Consider the following 23,762-nt stretch of genomic DNA (forward strand, 5'->3'; position numbering starts at 1 on the left):
GTATTAGCAAGTCACCAACAGACTACTTATATAATCATGCGAAAATTTACCATGGGAATTAAAACAGAAGTGAGTTAGTTTGACAGAGGACAGAACAATGGCTGTACAGAGGAACCTGAGATTGTAATCTAAATATAAAACAAGAGCTAATCTGTAGAGAAGGGAGCAAAACAGGCTGCCATGTCCAATCACCAAAAATGGTGAAAAAGCAGGGCAAAACAAGGAGCCAAACTAAGAAAAACAGTGGCCATTTTCCATCCTTTCTCCCCAAATCATTTTTCTTTTTCAGAATAACACAGTAAATTAGCAAAATTTTAAAAGGCAGTTCCCAAGTTAAAAGGAAGCTAGTGTAACTGAGAAACATTTTAAACTAAGGTTATAAATTCAGAAGCACAAAAGATAAATGACATTTGACATTTCAGAATTGAATTTACTTGTTATATGTGAGCAGCAACAAGTATCAAAGAACCAAAAATAAAGATGTCACAGCATCCATATGCTCACAAATATATTTCAAACCTTTATTTGATACTTTCCAAAAATTATTCCAGCAACAAAAAGGAATTAACACAACATGCTGTCATAAAACAATTGTTCTCACATTGTGGTCTAGTACTTTCTGGTGGTTCACATAAATTTGTAGATGAACAGGTCATGGAATCTTGCCTTCTCCTGTTTTCCACTTGACTTAAATGTACAGAAGAGATTAAGGGTCTGAACCAACAATTGAAAACAGAGATAGACACTTGAAATTGAAAACAACCTAGACACTGCTCAACAGCAGAGGAAATTATTTAGCACTTATCAGGTCAGCTTTTTGAGAATTATTTCATGCAAAACGTTGTATTCTCTCAGGTTATGTTGTGGGATTACAGCAGTCTAAGCTGCTTCACTGAAGGTAATAAGAAAATGGGTTTGTGAGAAAAAAAATCATATTAATAACAGCCAAACTTAATGATGGGAGAATAGAACAAAAGGTCTTACATGGGTGGCTGTTCCTAAAAATCTACATGCAGCCATTGCACATACTGCAGTTTTGTCTTTTATGTGGATATTTATGTTGTTTTCATGAGGACTAATGAAAAATCGCAGTTTTCCACCTAAATTTACAGATGGAAAAAATTAATTCACCTGCATAGAAAGAATCGATGCCTCAGAATGGGAAAGCACAGAACTAGAAGAGAGAAGAAAACAGCATTCAGATTGATAAATATTTTTTAATGAAGTAGAAGCAGGGAAGTTTAAAGAGATATTGTCAAGTATTCTGAGACAAAAAGTTTGTTTAATTAACAAGGAAAAGATTCATGGACATAAAGGCCTGCGAGATTACAGAGAGCTATTTTAAAAAGTGAAAATCGGAAAGCTATACTCATTTGAGCGTACCTATTTTGAATATACTTCTAGTTCTCCAAACATAGTGAAATGCAAAATACAAAACAGACTAGAACTCATGGGCAGTTAGTTATTGCTGTTTAAGTGACCTAGAGTGTTATATGAGCATGATAACATCAGAATTTTCAGTATAGGATTTTTTTTTTTTTACTTGACATTGTCTCTTTAAGAAAAGACCAGCTAGTCGTGATCAATACTAAGCAAAATCAAGATTTTCTTCCTAGCAACAAGAGTACTCCAAGTCCAGAAACCTAAAGGACCAAACTTCCAAAAGATATTAACAACAAAGCAGAAGCAAGAGGTTGCGTTCTTTTGAACACTGTGTCTCAGATGTTGTGTATGAAACTAACAATCAAACATCCAAATGTGAAACATTTTATATCCTTAATGACTTTAAGAAAAAGGTGTGTAGCTGTATACACACACCTCTATACTCTTTTGCCCTCCACTCCCCACACACAAGAACACATTCACACACGTGCACACAGGATAAGAACAAGATGCTCTTGCCGCAGCCCAGTTGGCTAACAGATATTCACAAATGTGTTCAGGCCCTCACCTTCAGAAGCTCATCCTCACCAGCATCAGGGAATTTTTCATGAAGGGAGTCTTTTAGCACTTTGGCAATGAAGCGCATTCCATAACTTTGGAAGAAAGGAGAAAAAAAAAAAAAAAAAAAAAAAAAAGCAAGTAAAACTGCTGCTACAGTATTACTTTACATCAGTAACTTCTCTAGAACAGTACTGTTGTACCAGACTCACGGGATTTTGTCCACTGAACTAACAATAGCAGATAAGAACTTGTCTGTCACTGTCCTCATGTTTCTGATTGAGGCATCCAGGCGTGTCCTCACCTCTTCATGAGTTAGCGCTTGTTCAGGTGTAACATCGTATGGAAGTTTGCTATTTGAAATAGATCAAATATATGAAAATGAGTATTTGAGAGAGAGCTATAAAGAAATTCTAATGAGGAAAAGGGACTAGGTTACATGCACTTGACTGCCAAGAGCTAAGCACTGCCTTCATTCCACCTTTTTGGCCCTAGAGGTGCTGCGCATTTCTTGCTTTTGCTTCAGCTGTTTCCTTTGTATTAAACATTGTTAGAAAGTACCCAGCTATATCCAAACTGTACCTTTAGTACAGCATAAAAATACGCACTCTAGGCAAAAAAAAAATGCTGTCTGTGATATCTGATGTTTCAAGCTCACACACTGAAGCAAAGAATCAAAAATGGCTCTCTTGAACAAACAAATAAATAAAAATCATCTAGCACACAGAGGTTCTGCAATCTAATTCTCATCAGCAGCTGACACTAATTTGAAAGATGTGAGGACTAAGAAATTTGATGTTGTGCTTTTGCTCTAAGAAAAAAGGTTCTGTATGCTTGCACACAATATTGAAGATTGCATGGGACAGAGATGAAAAGAACAAGGACTGACATGAAACTGATCCCCAAGTACTTTTTCTCCCATGCTCTCTTCTCGGGTAGATGGTATCTTACCACTAACTTTCAATTCGGCACACTTGAGTACCTCTTCCATCTCCTAGTTAGACCTCCTTCCAACACCCTCAAGATCACTGCCAAAAGATGATCTTTCTTACTCTCTGATGACAGTTGATTTGAGGAGAAAAAGGTTCCATATCATTTGGAAGGATGCATGCCATGAAGCCAAGAATAGTTTGAAAGGATTAACATAAAAGGAGCTGAGACATGTTTAGAAAAACATAGTAGTAAACAGTCGTCATACCTGGCCTCACCAGTTTGAGACTCCATCTGGTTAACCCAAGACTTGTAAATATCCACAGGATCAGTTTTGATATTGAGTGATTTGTCATCAATGATTTCCTTCACAACTGGTGCCAGGATCTGTCTCAGAGCATTCTGGCCACGGGCACCACGGTTGAAACTTACCACCATTTTAATAACAGTAGGATTGCCAGTCACAATCTCATGTATCTGGTCTACTTTTGACCTGAGGAAGAAAGAATTTGTATGAAATCCAAAGTACACCTAATTCTATGAGTTTTACACGAAGCATAAACTGTTAGAGTGTCACCATCAGGAATCAGAAGCATTTGCATGAAGATCTTTATACAGCAATACACTGCAACACTGTATAGTAGTACTGGATCATCTTCAAGATAGATGACAAATGAAACATGCCTTTTGCTTGGGAATTGCAACATAGGGTGACAAGTGGCCAAACTAATGACAACTGATGCTAATTCAACTACATACCTCATTTGACAACAAAAATACCAAAAGAACAGAGGGTAGTTTATGTATGTTCAAAATAAGCAAGCTACCAGAACAAAAGCCATTCCTCTAGCAAATACAGCACCAGAGAGACATCTGCAATTTCCTGAACTATTCCGAACGTGAATTTAAACAATAACGAAACTCTTTTGGCAGTGATTTGTTTCAGGGCATAAAACAAACTCTAAATAAATGCTGGAATAGTTTCTTTTTTTTTCTCCCCTTTTTTTTTTTTACTACACATTCTTCTCAAGCAACTTGTGCAACTCTGCACTAAAAAGAACTGCAGTCATGACATGCAGTCATACCACCAAACTCCTAATGCTCAACCGATCAAATAAAATATTCCAGAGGACAGCCAGGTTCCCCAAGACCGACATTCAGTGAGCCAACCAAATAATACAACTCCTTGGTTTCAGCATTCTTATCACTAGGTTTTCAAAAGCCAGTTAAAAAATAAAGACATGCTTACTGCATCTCTTTCCCTAGTTAGCAAAGGGAGCTCTAGGGAAGGAAAGGAAAAAAAAAAGAAAAAAAAAGGGCAATTTACTGGAGGTTTTTATAATCAAACATTATTCAGGTTACGATAACTTTGCACTAGGTCAAGCAGGAAGGAAATTGCTTTCTTGGGTAGCAAAATCTTGACTACAGTAGAGAGCCTCCATCCTTAATGGACATGCTCACCTCCTCCTTTCTAGATTGCATTAAGAGCAGATATAAAATGGAAAGAACTGAAAAAAGGGACACTTCAAAATTATCTGCATATTAGCATGAGATCATGTGAAAGCCACCTCGGTTCTAGAAATTCTGAGAACTGATTCATCAACAAGGCTATGCCATATACTACCACATACTTGATCTCTTCCTGCAATGCTGTTTGGAAAAGACGCAACAACAGATATTCCTCTCTCTGATTGGATGCATAGTTGTACAGTGTAAAGATCACAGAATCCATGAACTTTGTGGATTTGTTCTGAGGCATCTGAAAAATCAGCTTGGCCAAATAGGTGGGATTAGTCTGCAAAAACAAGGGAAATTCACATAATCGCTGGGAAGCCAGACACAGCAAAAACAATAATGTGTAAGCAAGGCCTGACTGGGGCGGGGGGGGGAAAAAAAACCTCTATGACAGCAGGTTACTGAATACTCTAACAGCAACAATATAAGTACATACCTGAAGTAAATAGAACAAATGCTGATATGCTTCCAGCTTTTCTCTCTTCTCTTTGCTCAAAGCCTTTAGACCTCCCTTTTGTTTATTCAGCATCATCATGTCAGAAAGCTGTTCCTTATTCTTCTTGGTAAGTTTTTTGCTATGAGAAACAACATCCTAGAAAGGGATAGATTCCACTCTAAATATTTAGCAATAATGCAGTAATGGGAACAGCTGCATATGAGAGCCTACTACTCCCATACACAGAAAGAAAGGGTGAAGGTATGCATAATGATATCAAAGTGGAGCATGTTATGTTATAGCAGTCTTTGTACTTTATGCTTGATTTCCTGAATTTGTCATGTGTTCCTCAGCTATATCAGCAAGCTGCCCCTCTGGAGTGAGGGGCTGTTGATTTGTTTTGTAATTCCAATCCCCCGCCCCACATTAACCGAGTAACAGACTCGGTCTCCTTTAGTCAACAAATACCAATTTCCTTTGTTTTTAAAGCACCATATTTCTTCTCCTTGCACAGGAGAACTTTTGGGTTTTTGCATTAAATGAGTGGACTGAAATAAAAACTGACAGAAAGATTGTGTCAAGTACATCTCTGTAAAGGTGAATAGAATAGGTAATTAAAAATTATTTTATTTGCTAAACTTTTCGAATCTTGGGCAATACTTTCAGCTGTCCTAGGGCAATTGAGCAACAAAGGCCAGGAGCTCCCCCTCTTAACTGCAACCCAGCTCAGTTCAATTTGTAACTGCTTTTCTTTTTGCACATTTCCTACCTGCAATGTAATTTTGTTTTTCACTAGCAGCCCAATTTTGATGTCCATCAGATTGAGGTCATTTTCCAGTTGTTGATTGGATCGGATCAAAGTTACAACTTCCTCACGCAGTTTCATAAGCTCGAGCTCCTCCTGAAAATCTTGGTCACTTTGATCAAGCAAGTGAACAAATTTCCGTACCACAGCCATGGGGGGGTTTTCAGCATTGACTAAAAATAGGTTAAAAAACCATCAGCAGACAGAGTCACAGACTGGTTGTTTTTGCAGATTATCTAGTCAAATTCTCCTGCTTAAGAGGGTCACCTAGAGTACACTGCCCAGGACCCTGTCCAGGTGGCTTATGGTTATCTCCAAAGATGGAGACTTCACAGTCTCTCTTGGCAACACACTAGAAATTAATGTCTGCCTCATCTGCATTTAGATGTCACAAGAGGGAGCAGTCTGGCTGAGACAAAGCTACCACCACCAAGTGTGAACAATTTCTCACATTTTAAATTTCCTGTTTTGGCTACATTACAAGAGAAACGAACAGCAAAGAATCAAGTAAATATCAGCCTAGGATAGCTCACACTGCTGAAGTTGATTCAAAAGCTGCAGTTCTATTTCAGAGCAATAAAAGCAGTCTGGAATCAAGTTTCCCTTCAGCCTCAAGAGCACCATACTCACTACACTTACCCTACCAGTTTTACCCCCATTGCTCTTCAAAACTGTCTTGATGTTACAGAATACAACAACAACATCCTTGGCAGATATAGGATCAAGGCACACAAGTTTTACTCTTTTGGCAATACTTACTGAGGGTTTTGTAGTCTTCTCGTGCTTTGTTTGCTCGGATAAACGCTTGAATTTTTACAACATCATTTATCTAGGATCATAAAAAAATAAGCCATTGAACTAATCAGAGCATAATGCAAAAGCCAAGTACCGCATTAATTTAACAGATCAGCTTCTTACATGATCTCTGAAATATTGCAGACGATCTCTGTAACGCCTTCTGGCTTGATACATCCTGGTCATTGACTGAATCTATAGAAAAATATCCAAATTTTCAGATAGAAACTTTCTCTCTAGAAAGGTGTTTCCAAAAGGTTGCAAAATAAAAACACTAGGGATTCAGAGAAATAAAACTACAACAACTAGCAAAGAGTGGGAGGGAGAAAGAATTAAAGCTAACGCTAAACAAAATGTTAAAAAACAACAAATATGTATTTTTTTGTCCCAGGTGCACCTGAGTTGTAATACTGGCAAATCCCAAGAACTTATAAATTTTACAAAAAATGAATTACGATAATTTCAAGAGGGCAGAGAAATTAGTATAACAAATGAAGAGAACAAACTGAATAAATTTGCTATTATTATTATTATTAAATTTGCTCAAATTTATTATAAACTTGAGCAAACTTGAATAAAGGGGTAAACTGTATATAAGGAAAGTTAATAGTCAAAGTTAGGAAACACTTCCTAGGAAATAGAAGACTATTATTGCCGTTCCCTCTGCTACTTTCTGCTTTTCTTTACTTTTACTTCCCCATCTGTTCCTGCTCTCTTCCTACCTTTCCCTTTCTCCATCTTCTCCCTTCCCCCACCAAAAAAAAAAAAGAACAAAAGAACAAAAAAACTTATGTCTATCCTAGTGCCTTTAACGAACAAAAGCTCATGCATTATCTTGGCTTCAATAAGGAATGATTAATAATCCTGATAGTTGAAATAATTCAACAGTGAAAAACTCTACAGCGGCTCGAAGAACAGCTCATATAATCTAAACATTCTTTTCTTTTAGCATTTATCTTATTGCATTTGGAATAGCTTCCCCCCCAGAAGTGTACCTTCACTACTTGATCCTTGTGTGCTCGCAGATAATCTAAACGAATTTGATACGCCTTCCTCTGCTTGTAGCCACGCCATTGCGACTGAAAACAGAAAACATGCTCATCTGCTTTATGTTTCCTGCTACTAATACTCAGAATGAAAGTTGGACGAGTTTTGGAAGGACCTAATCACTATGCATAAACAGAGAGGATGTTAATTTAATCAGTTGAAATTTTTTTTTAATGTATATAAACATATACTCTCACATCTGTGAGTTAAAATTATATATATAAAATAAAAAATATTGATATAGAAAAAATATTCATGCAGTCAAACATACACACACGTGTATACGTATAGTTTAGCCAGAAATGAATACAAATATTGCCCAGAAAATAAACTCATGATCATGTACAAAGCATGTATTTACATATATTCCAGTAACGACACCGGAGAAAGATTTTTTGATTGTTCTCCTGACAGTGCCCAAGTTCCCACTGAATGCTATACTATATCCTTTCATCTCCTCAATCCTCCACACTCCTCTACAAAGTAAAAATCGGAGGACAGAAGGGGAATCTTAGTTTGGAATACAGAAAAATATGTTGTTTCTTTTTTATTTGTCATGAATCACAATAGAAATTCCTCACATGGTGTTATCTGCATAAAGACATAACATATCTGACATTGCCAAAACACTGAATTGGCCAATAAAATGATGGAAAGACGTTCCTCGGATGTGTTTTTCTCCCCGGAATTCTGCTTGAGGAGAATTTATTCATTTTGTATCAAATGGAAAAGCAGACCACATGCAAAAATTCTTTGGGCAAAAAAAAAAATACGTATATCTTCAGATAAGTTGCAAAATCAGGTGAACATCACTGAGCGCTAAAACTGAAAACTGTCAAAATGCCTGTGTAGAGGGAGCATCTGCAGAGCACATGTCTCTGAATTAGCAGGTATCACTACCTGGATGCAAGTGATTGCTGGGACTTGTTTCTTCAGAAAATTCATTCTTGAGATGAATTCCTGGCGAACCAGATATCCCCGACAACAAGCCTGAAGTTTTGTAATCAGATTCTCATTGGCCAGCCACAGTTGTTCTCGGTTGTATGCAGCAGTGACTCCAGAGACAGTGCTCTGGATTAGCGTTATGGAAGAAAAAAAGAGGCAGTACAAAGAATTGGAACACGAGAAGAGTGGTGTTACATAAGCTTTCTGTATTGGGTACAAGAGAAACTTCCAAATTACTTTTCAGTGAAAAGCAACATCATGGTCATTTACCAAAGATATTAATTTTCTGAAATGGGACAAGGAATTTTGACACAAAGTCTGATAACGTGTAATGTACACTTGCTAACATAACAGAGAAGACAATCTACTGCATTGAAGCATTAATCTTTAAGTTGTGTTGAAGACTAGCAGAATGGGAACGTCAACTTTTCAGAGAGAGAGCTTGAGTCATCTGTCCTACCTGTATCTCCTCCCGTGACAGCTGCATGTCATTTTGCACAAATTTGTCTGGTTCATCCCATCCGCCCTCTTTGGTCTGCAGGTTATGGTAATAATGATAGCCTCCTCTCACCCAGTGTTTTACCCATTCACTGCTATTGTTCCCTAAGAACAGAAACCACAGCCTAAGTCTCAAAACCAAACACTGTTTTTCCAGCATACAAATATTACAATTAGGAAGTAAACATATACAGATGCATATACAGAGGCATCTGCCCCCAAACAAGAGGACATATATTTTTCTGAGACCACCAATGAACTAACATGACAACTATCTAATGCAACACGTTCTAAAAACAAAGAAGATTCTACTATTTATATATTTATTATTTTTACTTTAGCTTACAAATAAGCCCCCATTTCCACTTAGAGCACAAGACTTGCCCTCTTGCCCGTCCTGTCCCCCTCACGCCAGGGGATTGGTTTTTCTCGGTCTCTTGTTTTGCATATAATAATCTCGGATTTACGTGCTCTCACCAATAGCTAGCTATTTAAGTTTCACCTGCTGCCCTTTTTCTTCTCTTGACTTCTGCCAGTTCTCGATGGTACGTCTCAGCGCACTCAGGAGTGACTCCATATAGCCCAACATCCGGTGAGCGCAAGGCACTCAGAGTCAGGCTAATATCACCGTGGTCTACTGCTTCATTAATAGCCAGGATTCCTAAGGAAACTTAGACAACATAAGGAAGCATGTTACTTTGACACTCAGGGGCTTGATGTTTCACAACAAACAGAAAAACAAAATGGGGGATGGCAACATGCACATGTGCACATCCTAACAGCACAAGCACATGTGTTTGTGCGCATGCAAATACAACACACCCAGGTACAAGTGAGACACTTTGCAATACAGAGGCACCTTGAGTATGGTGCATCCAGCCATATATAACATGTTGCCTCTGAGCCTCTGAGCAGATTATTTGTGGTCTTTCTGAGCCTTGATGTGGTACAGATTTATCCACAATACTTTTCTACAACACAGACAGTTCCACCTAACTCTCATCAGACAACAGTTTTAGTTGAGACAGCTTCTTCTGGAAGAGCCAAGTCACTCTGCCAGCTGTATAAAAGGGTTCGTTTCAAAAATTAATACCATCTCTAGCAATAGCAGCAGCAGCATGAATAAGCAGTAGTTTGTAAACAAGGCAAAATATGAAACACTGGTGGCAGAGAAGGGCGGGAGGTGAAGAAACAGGAAAATAAAATGCAGTTCCAGGAGTATTTCAAAACCGTGACTCACACACTGACATATTTGCACAAGGAAAACGAGCAAAGGAGTTACGCTATCACAAAGGATAGCAAAGCTGAGCTATAAAGCAAAGCAGAACTATAGTAACTTTCAGCATTAGATAATAACTGCAAAAATGCCTCTTCATCTACGGACAGCTAAGGGTATTGAAGATTTCAAACAGCTTTAAGGGAACATAAATTATTCTGCACTTCATCAAATGTTCCTCGGCATGACATTCAAGCTGCTATCTTGCCAAGGTGCACGTAAAGGTGGGGAAACAGGGTATTATACTGGTACGGCTGGGGACAAATACTAAGATGAATAGGTAAACTACTGCCCTACCGCTTTTTTTTTTTTTTTTTTTTTTTTTTAAGATAGTTAATAGCAGAATTCACTGACCAAATATTGGTATCAAAAACAACCAAACTAAGCCATGGGGAATGTAAAAAGATAAAAACTGCTTTATTTCATTAGAAACATACCTATATCTTTTTGTAAACCTATTGATTTTGTTCCCTTCTAAAACATTCATAAACAAAAACCAAAAATGGATAAAACACAAATATGAAAGCAAGCTGATCGTTGCATCAACACTGATAACAGGAATAATCAACTGTGCTGTAAAATGCACATAACTGATACACAGATGCATGAAGTACTTAGGTTGGAGGGACCTCTGAGGAATCGTAGTCAAAACTTCTGCTTACGACAGGGCTAACTACAACACTGGAAGCAGCTTTTCATGACCTTGTCTGATTGAGTTTTGAAGAATCTCCAAGGATAGAGATTCCACAACTTCTCTCACTTCTCTATCCCAGAAGTAAAACAGCACCATCACAGAATCCTTAAGGTCAGAAGGGACCTCTAGACATGATCTAGTCCAACCCCCCTGCACATGCAGGGTCACCTGGAGCATATGGCACAGGGCAGCATCCAGGCGGGTATCTCCAGAACAATTACACGCTCAGATAGTTAGTTGCCTATTTGAAGCAAAATCAGAATGGACTGATAACTCATCTTGAGAAAACTTCCAGCATTAGGGTAATAACACATTAGAAGTTTGGGGAATGGAAAACAAAGTATTTTATCAGCACACTAGAGATGATACAGAATAAAGAAAACTATAAAGAAAGAAAATAATCAGCTTGCTAATGCTGTACAAAATCAGTCAAAGCAGGCAAGTAAAAATGCTAAATACAAGAGAAAAATAGGAATTTAGAATAAACGTAGTTAGAATAAAATTATACTTGAAAAATACATAAAAACAATTTATCTGAAGCAAGTTATTAACCAGCAAACAAACAGCATATACAGGGAACAGACGAGTAGGATGGGGCGGGGTGGGGGGAAGGTTGAAAAAGCAGACCAGAAAAAAAACACTCATGCTCTTATTAAAAAGAAAATTTCTGTCAGGAACAGGAACAACAACAACAAAAAGTAAGCAAGTAGCAGGAAGTGGTTTATTACTAGAGGCAGAAAAGTTTATTATAAAAGAACAGGATGTAATGATGGGTGGGGGTCAGTTTACCCACAAAGTGCAATAAGGAGGGAAAGGTGTGTATTACAGATGCAAGCAGTGGACTGTATTTTTAAAGTAAGTGTGATGTAGTTCAGAAACACATAATAGAACTGAGACAACAATTTACCACAGGAATAATAAGCTCATATGCAGCAGACAATAATATTTAAATTGTGCATTCATATTCTTGCACTTAATTATCCACCACAGGTGATGCACAGTTAGCTACAATCACTAGTCTGCTTGAGAGACGTGTTCAACGAGTTAACCCGATCACAAGCAAAACCAGAAAAAAACAGCATACTAAGAGAGGCATTGAGAAATTTAACATTCAAAGAATCTGACATCCACTCACCAAAGAAAAATTATCATATCCAAAGCACAAAAGTGTAATAAACTTCCTCTGCCATATTTATATGACTTCTAGCTCTGAACCTTTCCTTAAGTAATCGGTATTTGATTGACAACAGGGATTAACTGGAATATATACTAGAATACTTACACCTTTGAGACTCCTCTGTGTCCTTGTTAGCCTTATAAATCCCATCCTGAATTTCATCTAGCCAAAGTACAGCTGTCTCATCCTGAGTATCCTAAAGTGAATTAATAGAGAAAAATGCATTATCTTTATTTCATTTTTGCAGAGTAATCTGCACTCAGCAAGCCAATATATTAGTTTTCAGTAAAAGAAGCATTTCAGTATCTTTCTAATTGATTTCAACACAAGGACATCATGTGCATTTCTGACCAGCAAAGACTACTATAGCTTTACCAGACATTGTCCTGCCTCCCAGTCAAAACCTTTCAGTCCTAATAATAAAAGAAACACCAACCCGCAGACTATTAAAACCATCCTATGCTTTTTCTGCTGAAAACTTCCAGGCAGGTACACACAACACAACACATTAAAGGGTCTTCTTTTTTTTTACTTAGTCCATGAAAAGCAGTCACACGTGCTCCCTTATCACACCATGCACTCATGAGTGCCTTATTGCCAACTATAACCTCTCCCAGTCCTGGGTTTAGAAATTGTTAGTCGGTAAGTCACTTAAGATTGACTTAAGATTGATCAAAGATTACAACTGTTTTCACCCAAACACTTTCAGTAATATGATCTCATCATTTCTGTAATTGCTGCAATGATGCTGGGACAAGCCATGAATTTAACATGTACCCAAATAAGGCAATTTCACACCAAGTGAAGTCACTAGCCCAGACCGGAACAAACTTGCATGCACACTTTAAAAAGTCCATTATTTCATTCTGACTCAGCAGGAGGAAATGCTTCAGCACAAAACCGGTTCCTGAKGAACATTAACCCTTTCAAAGCCCTTCATAAAGAATCTGCTCAATGGTGTTCATCAGTAATGTATTCAGTTTCCTGCTATTGGCATTGTGTGGGGTTACATTGACTGTTTTTTTTTTTAAAAAAAAAAAAAAAAAGAATCTCAATATAGCTAAAAGGGCAAAAGAAAAGCTACTGAAATACTGAAAGTAGAAGACTCTACTACTTTGTAATTAGATGAATAAAACTGAAATCAATATCTCACCCACACTAGTGTGTGCAATGTGCACATGCATGAACAACAGGCAACTGTACACAACTTACTAGTAGCACAATTTTTGGTTCACTTCTTTCTCCAAACTTTGCACTAAACACAGCATAAAGCCTAAACAGATTCTTCATTTTCTTTTTTTTTTTCCTTTTTTTTCTTTTTTTTCTTCTCCTTTGTAAGCATATATAATGCCTCCAGAGATATTTGACATAAAGGACTCTCAAGGAATTAACAAAAAAATTTTTAAAAAAAAGGAGAAAGCAACAAAAACAACAGTAAAACACCTTAAGGTTGCAAGGGAGGTATTTTCAGAAGTTCAGAACTACTAGAATTAACATGGTCTCCCTAAGAATATGGAAGAGACATTCACTAATTACATATCTTTGATCTTTGTCTCATTGGGCTTAGTGCAAAGTATTTTATGCAGTTAATATCCTTACAGTCCTCTCCATCCTCTCCACAGGCCATGAGGGTGCATAGCTGCTGGCTGCAAATCTCTTTCTTTAGCACAGAAAGTTCCCAACTGACTCAGTAAGATCTGTCAATTGCATGCAGAAGGTCCATATCTCTGCTTCCAGTTTAGTTGCCTAGTTTTCTGGCAACACAGAATCATCACAGAATGGTTGAGGATGGAAGGGACATCTACAGATAATTTAGCCTACTTGCCCTGCTCCACTAGAGACATCCAGAGCATGGGGCATCCAGTCGGGTTTGGAAGATCTCCAAAGAAGGAGACTCCACAACCTCCCTCAGCAGCCTGATCCAAGGCTCTGCCACCCTCACAGGAAAGAAGTTCTTCCTCACATGGAGATGGAACTTCCTCTGTTTCAATTTATGCCCATTACTTGTGCTGTCACTGGCCACCACCAAGAAGAGTCTGGCCCATTCTCTTTACATTCTCCCCTCAAGTTTATCCATATTGATCAAATCCCTTCTCAGTCTTCTCCAGACTAACCAGGCCCAGCTCATTTTGTCTTTTCTCACACAATAGATGCTCCAGTCCCTTAATCATGTTTGTTGCTCTATGCTGGACCCTCTCTAGAAGTTGCACATCCCTCTCGTACCGAGGAACCTAGAACTGCATATCATATTTCACGTGTGGCCTCTCCAGAGCTGAGTAGAGGGACAGGATCACCTCCCTCGATCTGCTGGTAACACTCCTCCTGATGCAGCCAGGAACCCAACAACCTTCTTGGTCACAAGGATACACTGCTGGCTCATGATGAGCTTGTTGTCAACCAGGACTCCCAACTCCCACTGCAATAACCATGCCACACAGATGGAAAGGCTTTTTATGAGATACATTTAATTTCACTCACTTGCGCCTTCTCTCTCTTGGCTCTAAGTAGTGTATCCTGATAGTGCTGGGCTACCTTTGGGGTTACACCCTCCAATTTTGCAGCAGGAATCTGTAATGCTTGAATTGTCTTTTTGGAGTTCCCCTCATCCAAAGCTTCATTAATAAGTCCAATTGCCAAAATCCCTGGAGAAGAAAGAGGGAGAAGTAAAAAGATCCATTTCTGGTCAACAAACAAATCACAAGCAATGCTCCAAAAAAGTGCAAATAAGTCTTTCTAAACCAGATGTCATCCAAGAACTGTAACATTGTTAAGAGAAAACACTTTTTACTGGTAAAAAAAGAAAGACTACTTTTCACTTTAAAGTGCCCATTAAATGTATGGGCATTGTAATAAAAACATAATCACTCTGGGAGACCATGTGAAGTGTCCTAAGTCCTCAGGCATCCAACTTAAAGAGTTGTGAGAAGAGACAATTTTTTTTTTKCAAAAAACGGCAAAAGTTCATAGGTTACAGGTTTCCAAGGTACTGACTTTTCCGAAGAGAAATCTTCAGAGTTGAAAGCCTGCATAAAATACATTTTTAAAATAATAACAACTTTCAAAAGTCTACTGAACATACATAACGTAAGTATACTACAAGGCATGTGGATGCTATTCAAGTACTGTAAGAGTCCGATTCACCTAAGTAAAATTTGAGAAGAAATTGCTTATAATTAGATACACGGCAAAAAAATCTACATCATCCATACCCTATCAACAGCAACTATCTCCAGCATATCACAGTAATTTAGGCGGTAATATGCCGCTGGATGTTATCTGGTTCAATTCCCTGCTCAACTAGAATCGCAGTTTCATCAGGGCAAAACTAAAGGTTTTTTTTTTTTTCTCTCTGTAAAAAAAAAAAAAAAAAAAAAAGGAAAGAGCTCAGCATTTTACATTTTTCAGTTTTGGTCAGTTTATCCAAGGATCATTTTGTTCTGGAAAAAAAACCCACAAAACTAGCATTTATACAAAAAAAAAAAAAAAAAAAAAACTTCAGGTAGAATGACTATTTGGATGGAGGAACTACTAAGGAAAACAATACATTGAGGATATCACAAGGCTTGCATTTTTAACACTCTGGTAGGGCTGTCTGTGAAAAAGCATCATCTAAACATTTAAACTCCTTCAAGCCCAGAAATATTTTGTGTAAACAAAATGAATTTTAGGAACAAGGAATAATAGGAACACATATAAGTCCAGACTTTACAAATTGTGGTGTTTTTCATCTGCTCTCATCAAATTTCCAGTAAATTTTTAATTGAATATGGCAGCTCCTTTGACCACATGCTGAGACTTTCAATAATCAACAGTAAAAGTGAAGTCTGAGCACCCACACAGCACAAGCCACAGGGGCTTTCAGTTGTGTTCCTTATCTGGATGTGCTTCTAGGAAACAAATTGAGTGCAATCTTCAGTAGAATTCTGGACAATAGAGTCCATCACAGTTCGCAGTCAGCTGTCACATATTGCTAATTTCAAAACAAATAAAATTCTTTCTTTTTTTTCGTTCTTCTAATTTCTCTAGTTTCAGTTTCCATACTGGCAAGTACAGATTTACTTGGGGGAAGATCTCTTTTAGAAATCTGGAATACAAACTTTCAGTACCTACTGGTTCCAAAATGCCTAGCTCTAATGCCAAAAGGAGAGATATTTGTCATCATCACAATGTGATTATCATCTGCTTTCCTCTGAGTGGTATTATTTAGTTAATAGTTCTTATTTTTCTGCATTATTGACAAACTTCTGCATTAGGCAAACTGGTCACCCACAAATCTATGGGCCCCAATGGGATGCACCCAAGAGCGCTGAAGGAACTGGTAGAGGTTATTGCTCAGCTGCTCTCCATCAACTTCGAGTAGTCCTGGAGAGCAGGGGAGGTGCCAGAGGACTGGAAGAGGGACAACATGACTGCAATCTTCAAAACAGGCAAGAGGGAGGAGCTGGGCAACTACAGGCTGGTCAGCTGCACCTCCGTCCCTGGTAAGGTGATGGAGCAGCTCATCCTTGAGAACATATCTAGGCATATGAAGGAGAAGGAGGTGATCAGGAGTAGTCAGCATGGATTCACCAAGGGGAAGTCATGTCTCACAAACCTAATAGTCTTCTATGATGGGATGACTGGCCGGCTGGACGAGGGGAGGGCCACTGTCTACCTTGACTTCGGCAAGGCTTTCGACACCATCTCCCATAATATCCTCATAGGAAAGCTCCGGGAGTGTGGTCTGAACGAGTGCACAGTGAGGTGGATTGAGAACTGGCTGGATGGCAGAGCTCAGAGGGTGGTGATAAATGGGACCGAGTCCAGTTGGAGGCCTGTGGCCAGTGGTGTCCCGCAGGGGTCAGTACTGGGCCCGGTGCTCTTCAACCTGTTCGTCAATGACCTGAGCGAGTGCACTGAGTGCACCCTGAACAAGTTTGCAGATGATACCAAGCTGAGTGGAGTGGCCAACACTCTGGAGGGCTGTGCTGCCATTCAGAGGGACCTGGACAGGCTGAAGAGTTGGGCAGAGAAGAACCTCATGAGGTTCAATAAGGACAAATGAAGGGTCCTGCACCTGGGGAGTAATAACTCCAGGCACCAGTACAGAATAGGGGTTGACCTGGCAGAGAGCAGCTCCACAGAGAGGGACCTGGGGACACCAAGGGGACACCAAGTTAACCATGAGGCAGCAGTGTGCTCTCGTGGCCAAGGCGGCCAATGGGATCCTGGCCTGCGTCAGGAGGAGTGTTGACAGCAGGTCGAGGGAGGTGATTCTGCCCCTCTACTCAGCTCTGGAGAGGCCGCACCTGGAGTACTGTGGGCAGTTCTGGGCTCCCCGGTATAAGAGGGACGTGGAACTTCTAAAGAGGGTCCAGTGGAGGGCAACCAAGATGATTAAGGGACTGGAACATCTCTCGTATGAGGAGAGACTGCATGAGTTGGGCCTGTTTAGCCTGCAGAAGAGAAGGCTGAGAGGGGATCTGATTAACATGTGTAAGTTCATGAAGGGAGAATGTAGAGAGGAAGGGGCCAAGCTCTTCTCAGTGGTGGCCAGTGACAGGACAAGGGGTAATGGCTGAAAGCTGCAACACAGGCAGTTCCATCTCCACGTGAGGAGATAGAAATTTCTTCACTGTGAGGGTGACAGAGCCCTGGAACAGGCTACCCAGGGAGGTTGCGGAGTCTTATTCTCTGGAGATCTTCAAAACCCGCCTGGATGCCACCCTGTGCCACATGCTCTGGGTGTCCCTGCCGGAGCAGGAAGGTTGGGCTAGCTGATCTCTAGAGGCCCCTTCCAACCTTAACCATTCTGTGATTCTGCGATTCTGTGATTGACAACTCTACCTGGTAGCAAAAACAGGTAGAGTTGTCAATAATTTTTTAAAATCATCTTCTGATTATCTTCACTTTTTCTTTCATATATACTACTTTTATATATACTTCATATATACTACTTTTTAATACAGTCTTTTACTTTTCCTGTGAGGCTGGGATGATAGTAAAATAATTTTATTTCACTCCCTATTGCCCATATTCTTCTAATTCATTCTGCTCTTTCATGCAAATGATTTTGTTCTACAGAACTCAGACCCTAACTCCACATACCCATGCCACCATTCTACAGCTAATTCTGCGCTCGCAGACATGTTAGCAAGCCGGGATCATTTACAGACTTCCACGATAAGTTCCTACTTATCCTTCAAGATCAGAGAGACTGCAAACAGAAATCCTTGGTTTTGTTATAGAAATACCTACAATAGGACTGGATGGAACATCTACATATTCTCTGATTTATTCCCTGTTCCACTGCTTTTGGCAGAAAACTAAGTTATAAAGGATGTTTGAGTAGTGAGTTGCACAGTATTGACCGCTTAAAGTGACATCCCTTTCTTCCTCCTCCAAAATTCAATAATGGCTTTCTTCCTTAATTTCTCTACTCTTCTCCATTATGATTTGACTCCCTAACACACATATAAATGAACACGATTGTATGTTTTCTCTTGTAGCCCCTTGTAAAATCTATTATTTGCTCCCAAAACTGCGAATAACTCAGATCTTTCAACTAGATTTCTCTTTTACTAACTAGATAAAAATTGTTCAGTCTAGCCTATTACCCAATTTCTTGGAACTGATGCACAGGTCATAATAGAATTTATTTCTCTGCATCTCTTGGATTTTGCCTCTTCATTATCCCTCTCTATATATTATCTTATTAAGATGTTTTCATTTTATTTTTTGTTCTTAATTTGACATCTTTCCAGGTCATCCAGACTATGCAGAGTATGGTATAGATTGTTTGCTCCCTCCTAGATTGTTTGCTCCCTCCTAGATTGTTTGCTCCCTCCTAGATTGTTTGCTCCCTCCTACAGTTTACATACATTCATCTTAGAACATACTCATCTCCTTAGAAATCCCAGAAACACTGGAATTACTTGCACTGAAGACTAAGAAGAGCACTTATGATAAACAGGACTTTATGGAGACTTTTCCAGTCTTTTGTATTAAAAAGACACAGGTGTACACCCATACTCTTTTTCTATTCATCAGCAGGTCAGTTATCAGTCAATTCAGCTTTTGCAGACTAGTAGTTGGTTATACAGCTTTAAACAAAAGAGAAAGGCTTCTAAATTTCCTCACAGAACTAACTGCAAACAGTTAGTTCTAACTCGAGATTTGGGTCCCAACATCTGGAACAAACATTTAGTGGCATCAAACAGATGATATAATTAAATGTGCTTTGAAAAATGAAAAAAAAAATTATAATAAGCATAAACTTTTGGATACAGAAGCGAACAATCATCATTTCAAAAACAACTTTTGGGGGGCTATCACTGTTTCAGTTATGACCTAACTAAAATGAAAAAACATATCTGATGGCGTTTTTTTTGTTTTTGTTTTTTACCTCCATCACTGAACTTGATCTGACAGATCAATACAGAGATGACACATAGATGGGTAGAGAAAGAGGAGAGGGGGGATCTTGAAGAGTGTGAAACTTGTTCTAAACACTGGAAAGGACAAAAGGCCAATGCACATTTAAAGGGGGACCAAAAGAGAGAAGAAAAAAAAAATCTTAACAAGGAAGAAATTATAGACAAAGAAAACAAGATTCTAAGAAAAATATTTTCAACTGGCAGCAGATAAAGGTGAAAGAGCACAGAGTACTCCAAGATTTTGCAACAATGAACTCAGATACTGGCAATACTAGTTTTAGAGGCCAAATCAGAGCTAGACACTGACTGCAGAAAACGGATGCAATTTTGTTACGTAAAAAGCGTAGCAACATGCATCGACTGCAATACTGCAATACTGCAATACTGACTGCAATACCACAAGTACTCCCGAATGCTTGATCAGTTCTGTTCTCAGGGCTCTGTTAACTAACACCATCAAATCTTTCTCATAACAAACTAAGTTTTTCATAGATATTTAATGTATGACACAACCATGAGTCCATCATCAACAACTTTTGATACTAATGCATCTAGGTTTAAAACCTTTTACAGTCTCATGTCCATCTAGTATGAATCAAGAAGAACTTACTTTCATGTTCTTCTTGCACTGCTATGTTCACACGATCAACACATGCCTGGATATCATTCCATGAGATAAATTCATTTCCTTCTATACGTGTCTGAGCTTTCAGCTTCATCAAATCATCAATGTATCTGTAAAAAAACAAAACAAAACAAAAAAAATCACATCAAAGCAAGCTGGTGAGGGAACGCACAATACAGCGTGAAGACCAAACACAAAACGGAAGAGGTAATACAAGAGTAGAAACGAAGCAAATGCAAAATAACGGAAGAAAAGGTTGAATGATTAATACACAAGATGGGCCTGCCCAAATAAATATAAGGAGAATTAAATAACTGACAAAAGCACTAAAACATCAAATGAGGTGAGAAGGGTAAAAGATGCTGTGGTTGATGTGGATTACTACCACTAAGAATAAAAAGCTTGGCTTTAGTGTGAAATCTGAGAGAAGTCTTCAACAGACAGCACAGAAATCAGACCAATATGAGGTAATAATAGAATAAAAAGCAAGTCATGAGAGCCAAAAGAGATAAAATCAAAGCTGTGACAAATGACAAATGAAAAACAGAAAGAACCTAAAGGGTAGAACGAACAAACAAAAAGAAAAAAAAAACAACACACACATACACACACAAGAAGTTTAACAATATAAGCAATATAAAGGGCAGACATGACTCCTGCAAATACTCACCTCTGAGAATTCTCATCCTCAATGTTAGTGAGCCCTGTGACCGGACTGCTCAGCTGTTTCCATACTGTACTCACATCCCCTGAATCCAAAGCCCTATTAATAAGGGCCACAGAAGACAGCATTTCTATAGCAACAGATAGTTCCGGATGGGTGAGGTTACCCTGCAGGCAAAGAGGATAACAAATTCCTTCTACTCACCTGTCACAAACTACTGCTGTATGTAAAAGACTAGACAATAGTTGTCAGAAAAGGCATGTAAGAGAAAAACAAAAGAACAATCTATATGACATAGAAATTGAAAAGTATCATGAACAAAACCGGAATGCCAAGCAAGAGTAAAACAATCTTACAGTGCTCAGTAGCTCTAGACATATGGATTGAACCATACATCAAAAAAGTCTGAACATTAACAAAGCTTTATGAGCTCTCTAAATTCTGCAGAATGTGTTTAACAAACCAGATTAGGTGGACTCCATGATCCACACCTATTTCTAGAAAAAAAGCAAGAATGAGGTACTTACTTCAGAGCTCTGTTGCTGCAAGGTGGCTAGCTCCCTTTGGTAAAGTTCTGCAGCAAATGGATAAACCTCTGGTAGCTGGGCCTCTCGGTTCATTAGTTCTACTACAGTCTTTTCAGCATCACCCTTTTGAATTGCAGAATTAATTCTGGCCACTGCTGCCAGCCCTAGAAGTTCAAAGAAGCAACAGCACAAGAAAACAGGAAGGCGGATAGTGGATTCCCTAACAATGAGAATATTTTTATTCCACTCAGCAGTCAAATACCCAATACTCGATAAAAAAAATCCATTAGCTATAAGAGTCAGTGACATTCTCTGATCTGTATTTCCAAAGTTAGTCTTTCATTACTGCAGACAACTAGGCCATAAAATCCCTTTTTTAAATGATTATTTTTAACAACCTGTTGACCTTTTTGCTTGACTACTCCATCAGAGGACTGTGTCACTATTTCAGTCTTCTGCTGATCAGAAGCCTCTGAATTGCTTTTTTTTTTTTTTTTAATGCAGTTATTAACCATTTGTCTTTCCTGAGTCTACCATGTCTATTCTCAAAGCTTTCTACCTAATATAAATCGAACCAATCATCGCTGGGCAGCCAGAACTGACAGAATTCTGTATAGTACTGAACAGAGAACAATCAATATTTGAAATATAAACATGCTCTTATAGGAAAGCAACAGCAACAAACCTTATTTTCAGTACTAAGCTTAAAACAAATCCTTCAAAGATGAACTCTAAGATGTACAAATAAATTGATTATGATGAACTCTAAGATGTACAAATAAATTAATTATGATGCAAGTCATTGCCATCTACATTTGCTGCCTGATACTTAGCAACAATTTTGTATACCGAAGCACCTAAAGGTTCTGCAGATCAAACCAAGTGCTGGAGAAAAAAAGAAACATACAAAATCATGGAAATTATGTCTACTTCATGTTCTTAGTAGTCAAGATACTTAAAGTAGTATACTTAAAGACTTTCTATCTCCCCACACTGACACAAATCATTGCGCTATCTTATCTTTCTGATGACATTGCACAGCTACTTTACTGTAGCAATTTTTGATTATGCTTACTTTGCTGATATTGCTGTGCTGCACTGTTAGCAGCATCCACTCCCAACTGCAATTCTTCCTTCTGCAGAGGACCTGTAAGGCCAGCCTGAGAAAAACACAAACAGCAGACACAGGGAGGGAAATGTCAGCTTATTTACCTCACACAGATCAGAGGAGAGGAGAGCCGGGGGGGGAAAAAAAAAAAAAAAAAGATACTTTTCCTTGGAGCACTTTAACACCATACAGCCTCTGCATGGAATGTTGCAAGTATGTTGGAGACAAGAAATTCCACAGTAGACACTAAGTCCACATGTTGAAAGACCATATAGTTACAACCTGATGCCTTTCATAGTATTAGAAGTGCAATCTCATGAACACATCAATTAAGTGCAAGACCTGACTTCCAAAATTATGAAACATTTAATACAAGGGGAAGACTCTGTGGGAAAAAGATCACTGAAGTACTGGAGAAAAGCCAGTACTTGCATAGTTTGCCATGAAACCCAAATATCAATTAGTGTTCTGTTTCATCTCTGAGCAACAGAAGTTACTAGAATATCAATGGATAAATGGACAACATGTCATTTGGGCTTTATATATATATATATATATATATATAAATATATATATATATACACACACATACACAGACACATACATTCATATACACACACACACACACACACATATAAAGATCTTCTTGGACTGCACAGTACCACAGGAATACAAATAGATGCAGAATGATACAACAGCACGAAGACTTCCAGAATCTGGGTACCAGCTGCACAGGCAACAAACAACTTTTTGTAACACAGAATAATGATGATTATTCTCCAGAAGCAGCAAAAGACCAAATTTACATCTTGAGATCTTTCAACTTTTTTTTTTTTTTTTTTTGAGAATTTACAGTCTGACTTGGCAGTTTAGAAAACAGCTGCCTGAACTAAAATTCTTGGTAAAAATATCCCCAGCCTTACGTCATGAGTAGGGACATCTTTGGACAACTACACAATGTACTTGCTATGCCAAAGCTTGGCAGGACATTTTAAAAGGACCATATTAATCTGATATTATTCAAATTGTAGCTCCCCAAAAATATCACTTTTTAGGGCCTTTTACAGAGATAAGTGACAAATTTTGTGAATAGTTGCAGCTATTGGCCTACATCTATACTGTGCAAAAGGCCCCCGCTTAAAGACATTACAGCAACAAACATCCTTCTGCTCCTGCATTAATGCAAAGTCCTAGGTAAGGAACAATCACAAAGCGTGGCAGGATATTTTGGTTGATGAAATCATAATTCCAAAATAACACTTTTTTTTAAGGAATTATCTTGAGGGAGATTATCTATCAACCAACTGAATCTGACATCATAAAAACAATCAAAACTTACACATAAACAAGCATGGTTTTGAATC

At 38.5% G+C, this 23,762-nt stretch overlaps 1 protein-coding gene across 2 annotated transcripts in view; it reads right to left on the reverse strand.

Moving 5' to 3' along the window:
* Positions 1–23,762, reverse strand: part of IQGAP1 (IQ motif containing GTPase activating protein 1) — a 62,349-nt gene that overhangs the window by 11,234 nt on the left and 27,353 nt on the right. For both annotated transcript variants that reach the window (XM_026047287.1, XM_026047288.1), the window contains exons 11-28: positions 22,366–22,450; positions 21,291–21,454; positions 20,770–20,930; positions 20,085–20,209; positions 14,538–14,701; positions 12,165–12,255; positions 9,415–9,582; positions 8,875–9,017; positions 8,370–8,540; positions 7,418–7,501; positions 6,546–6,617; positions 6,387–6,456; positions 5,592–5,800; positions 4,823–4,978; positions 4,503–4,666; positions 3,140–3,364; positions 2,154–2,294; positions 1,952–2,036 (exon numbers count right to left, since the gene is read on the reverse strand). In XM_026047287.1, the coding sequence (XP_025903072.1) occupies positions 1,952–2,036; positions 2,154–2,294; positions 3,140–3,364; positions 4,503–4,666; positions 4,823–4,978; positions 5,592–5,800; positions 6,387–6,456; positions 6,546–6,617; positions 7,418–7,501; positions 8,370–8,540; positions 8,875–9,017; positions 9,415–9,582; positions 12,165–12,255; positions 14,538–14,701; positions 20,085–20,209; positions 20,770–20,930; positions 21,291–21,454; positions 22,366–22,450 (2,478 nt within the window). The remainder of the gene's footprint in view (positions 1–1,951; positions 2,037–2,153; positions 2,295–3,139; positions 3,365–4,502; positions 4,667–4,822; positions 4,979–5,591; positions 5,801–6,386; positions 6,457–6,545; positions 6,618–7,417; positions 7,502–8,369; positions 8,541–8,874; positions 9,018–9,414; positions 9,583–12,164; positions 12,256–14,537; positions 14,702–20,084; positions 20,210–20,769; positions 20,931–21,290; positions 21,455–22,365; positions 22,451–23,762) is intronic.

Source organism: Nothoprocta perdicaria, unplaced genomic scaffold (genome assembly GCF_003342845.1).
Source record: "Nothoprocta perdicaria isolate Ctin4 unplaced genomic scaffold, notPer1 scaffold_489, whole genome shotgun sequence".
In the NCBI taxonomy this organism is placed as follows: Eukaryota; Metazoa; Chordata; class Aves; order Tinamiformes; family Tinamidae; genus Nothoprocta; species Nothoprocta perdicaria.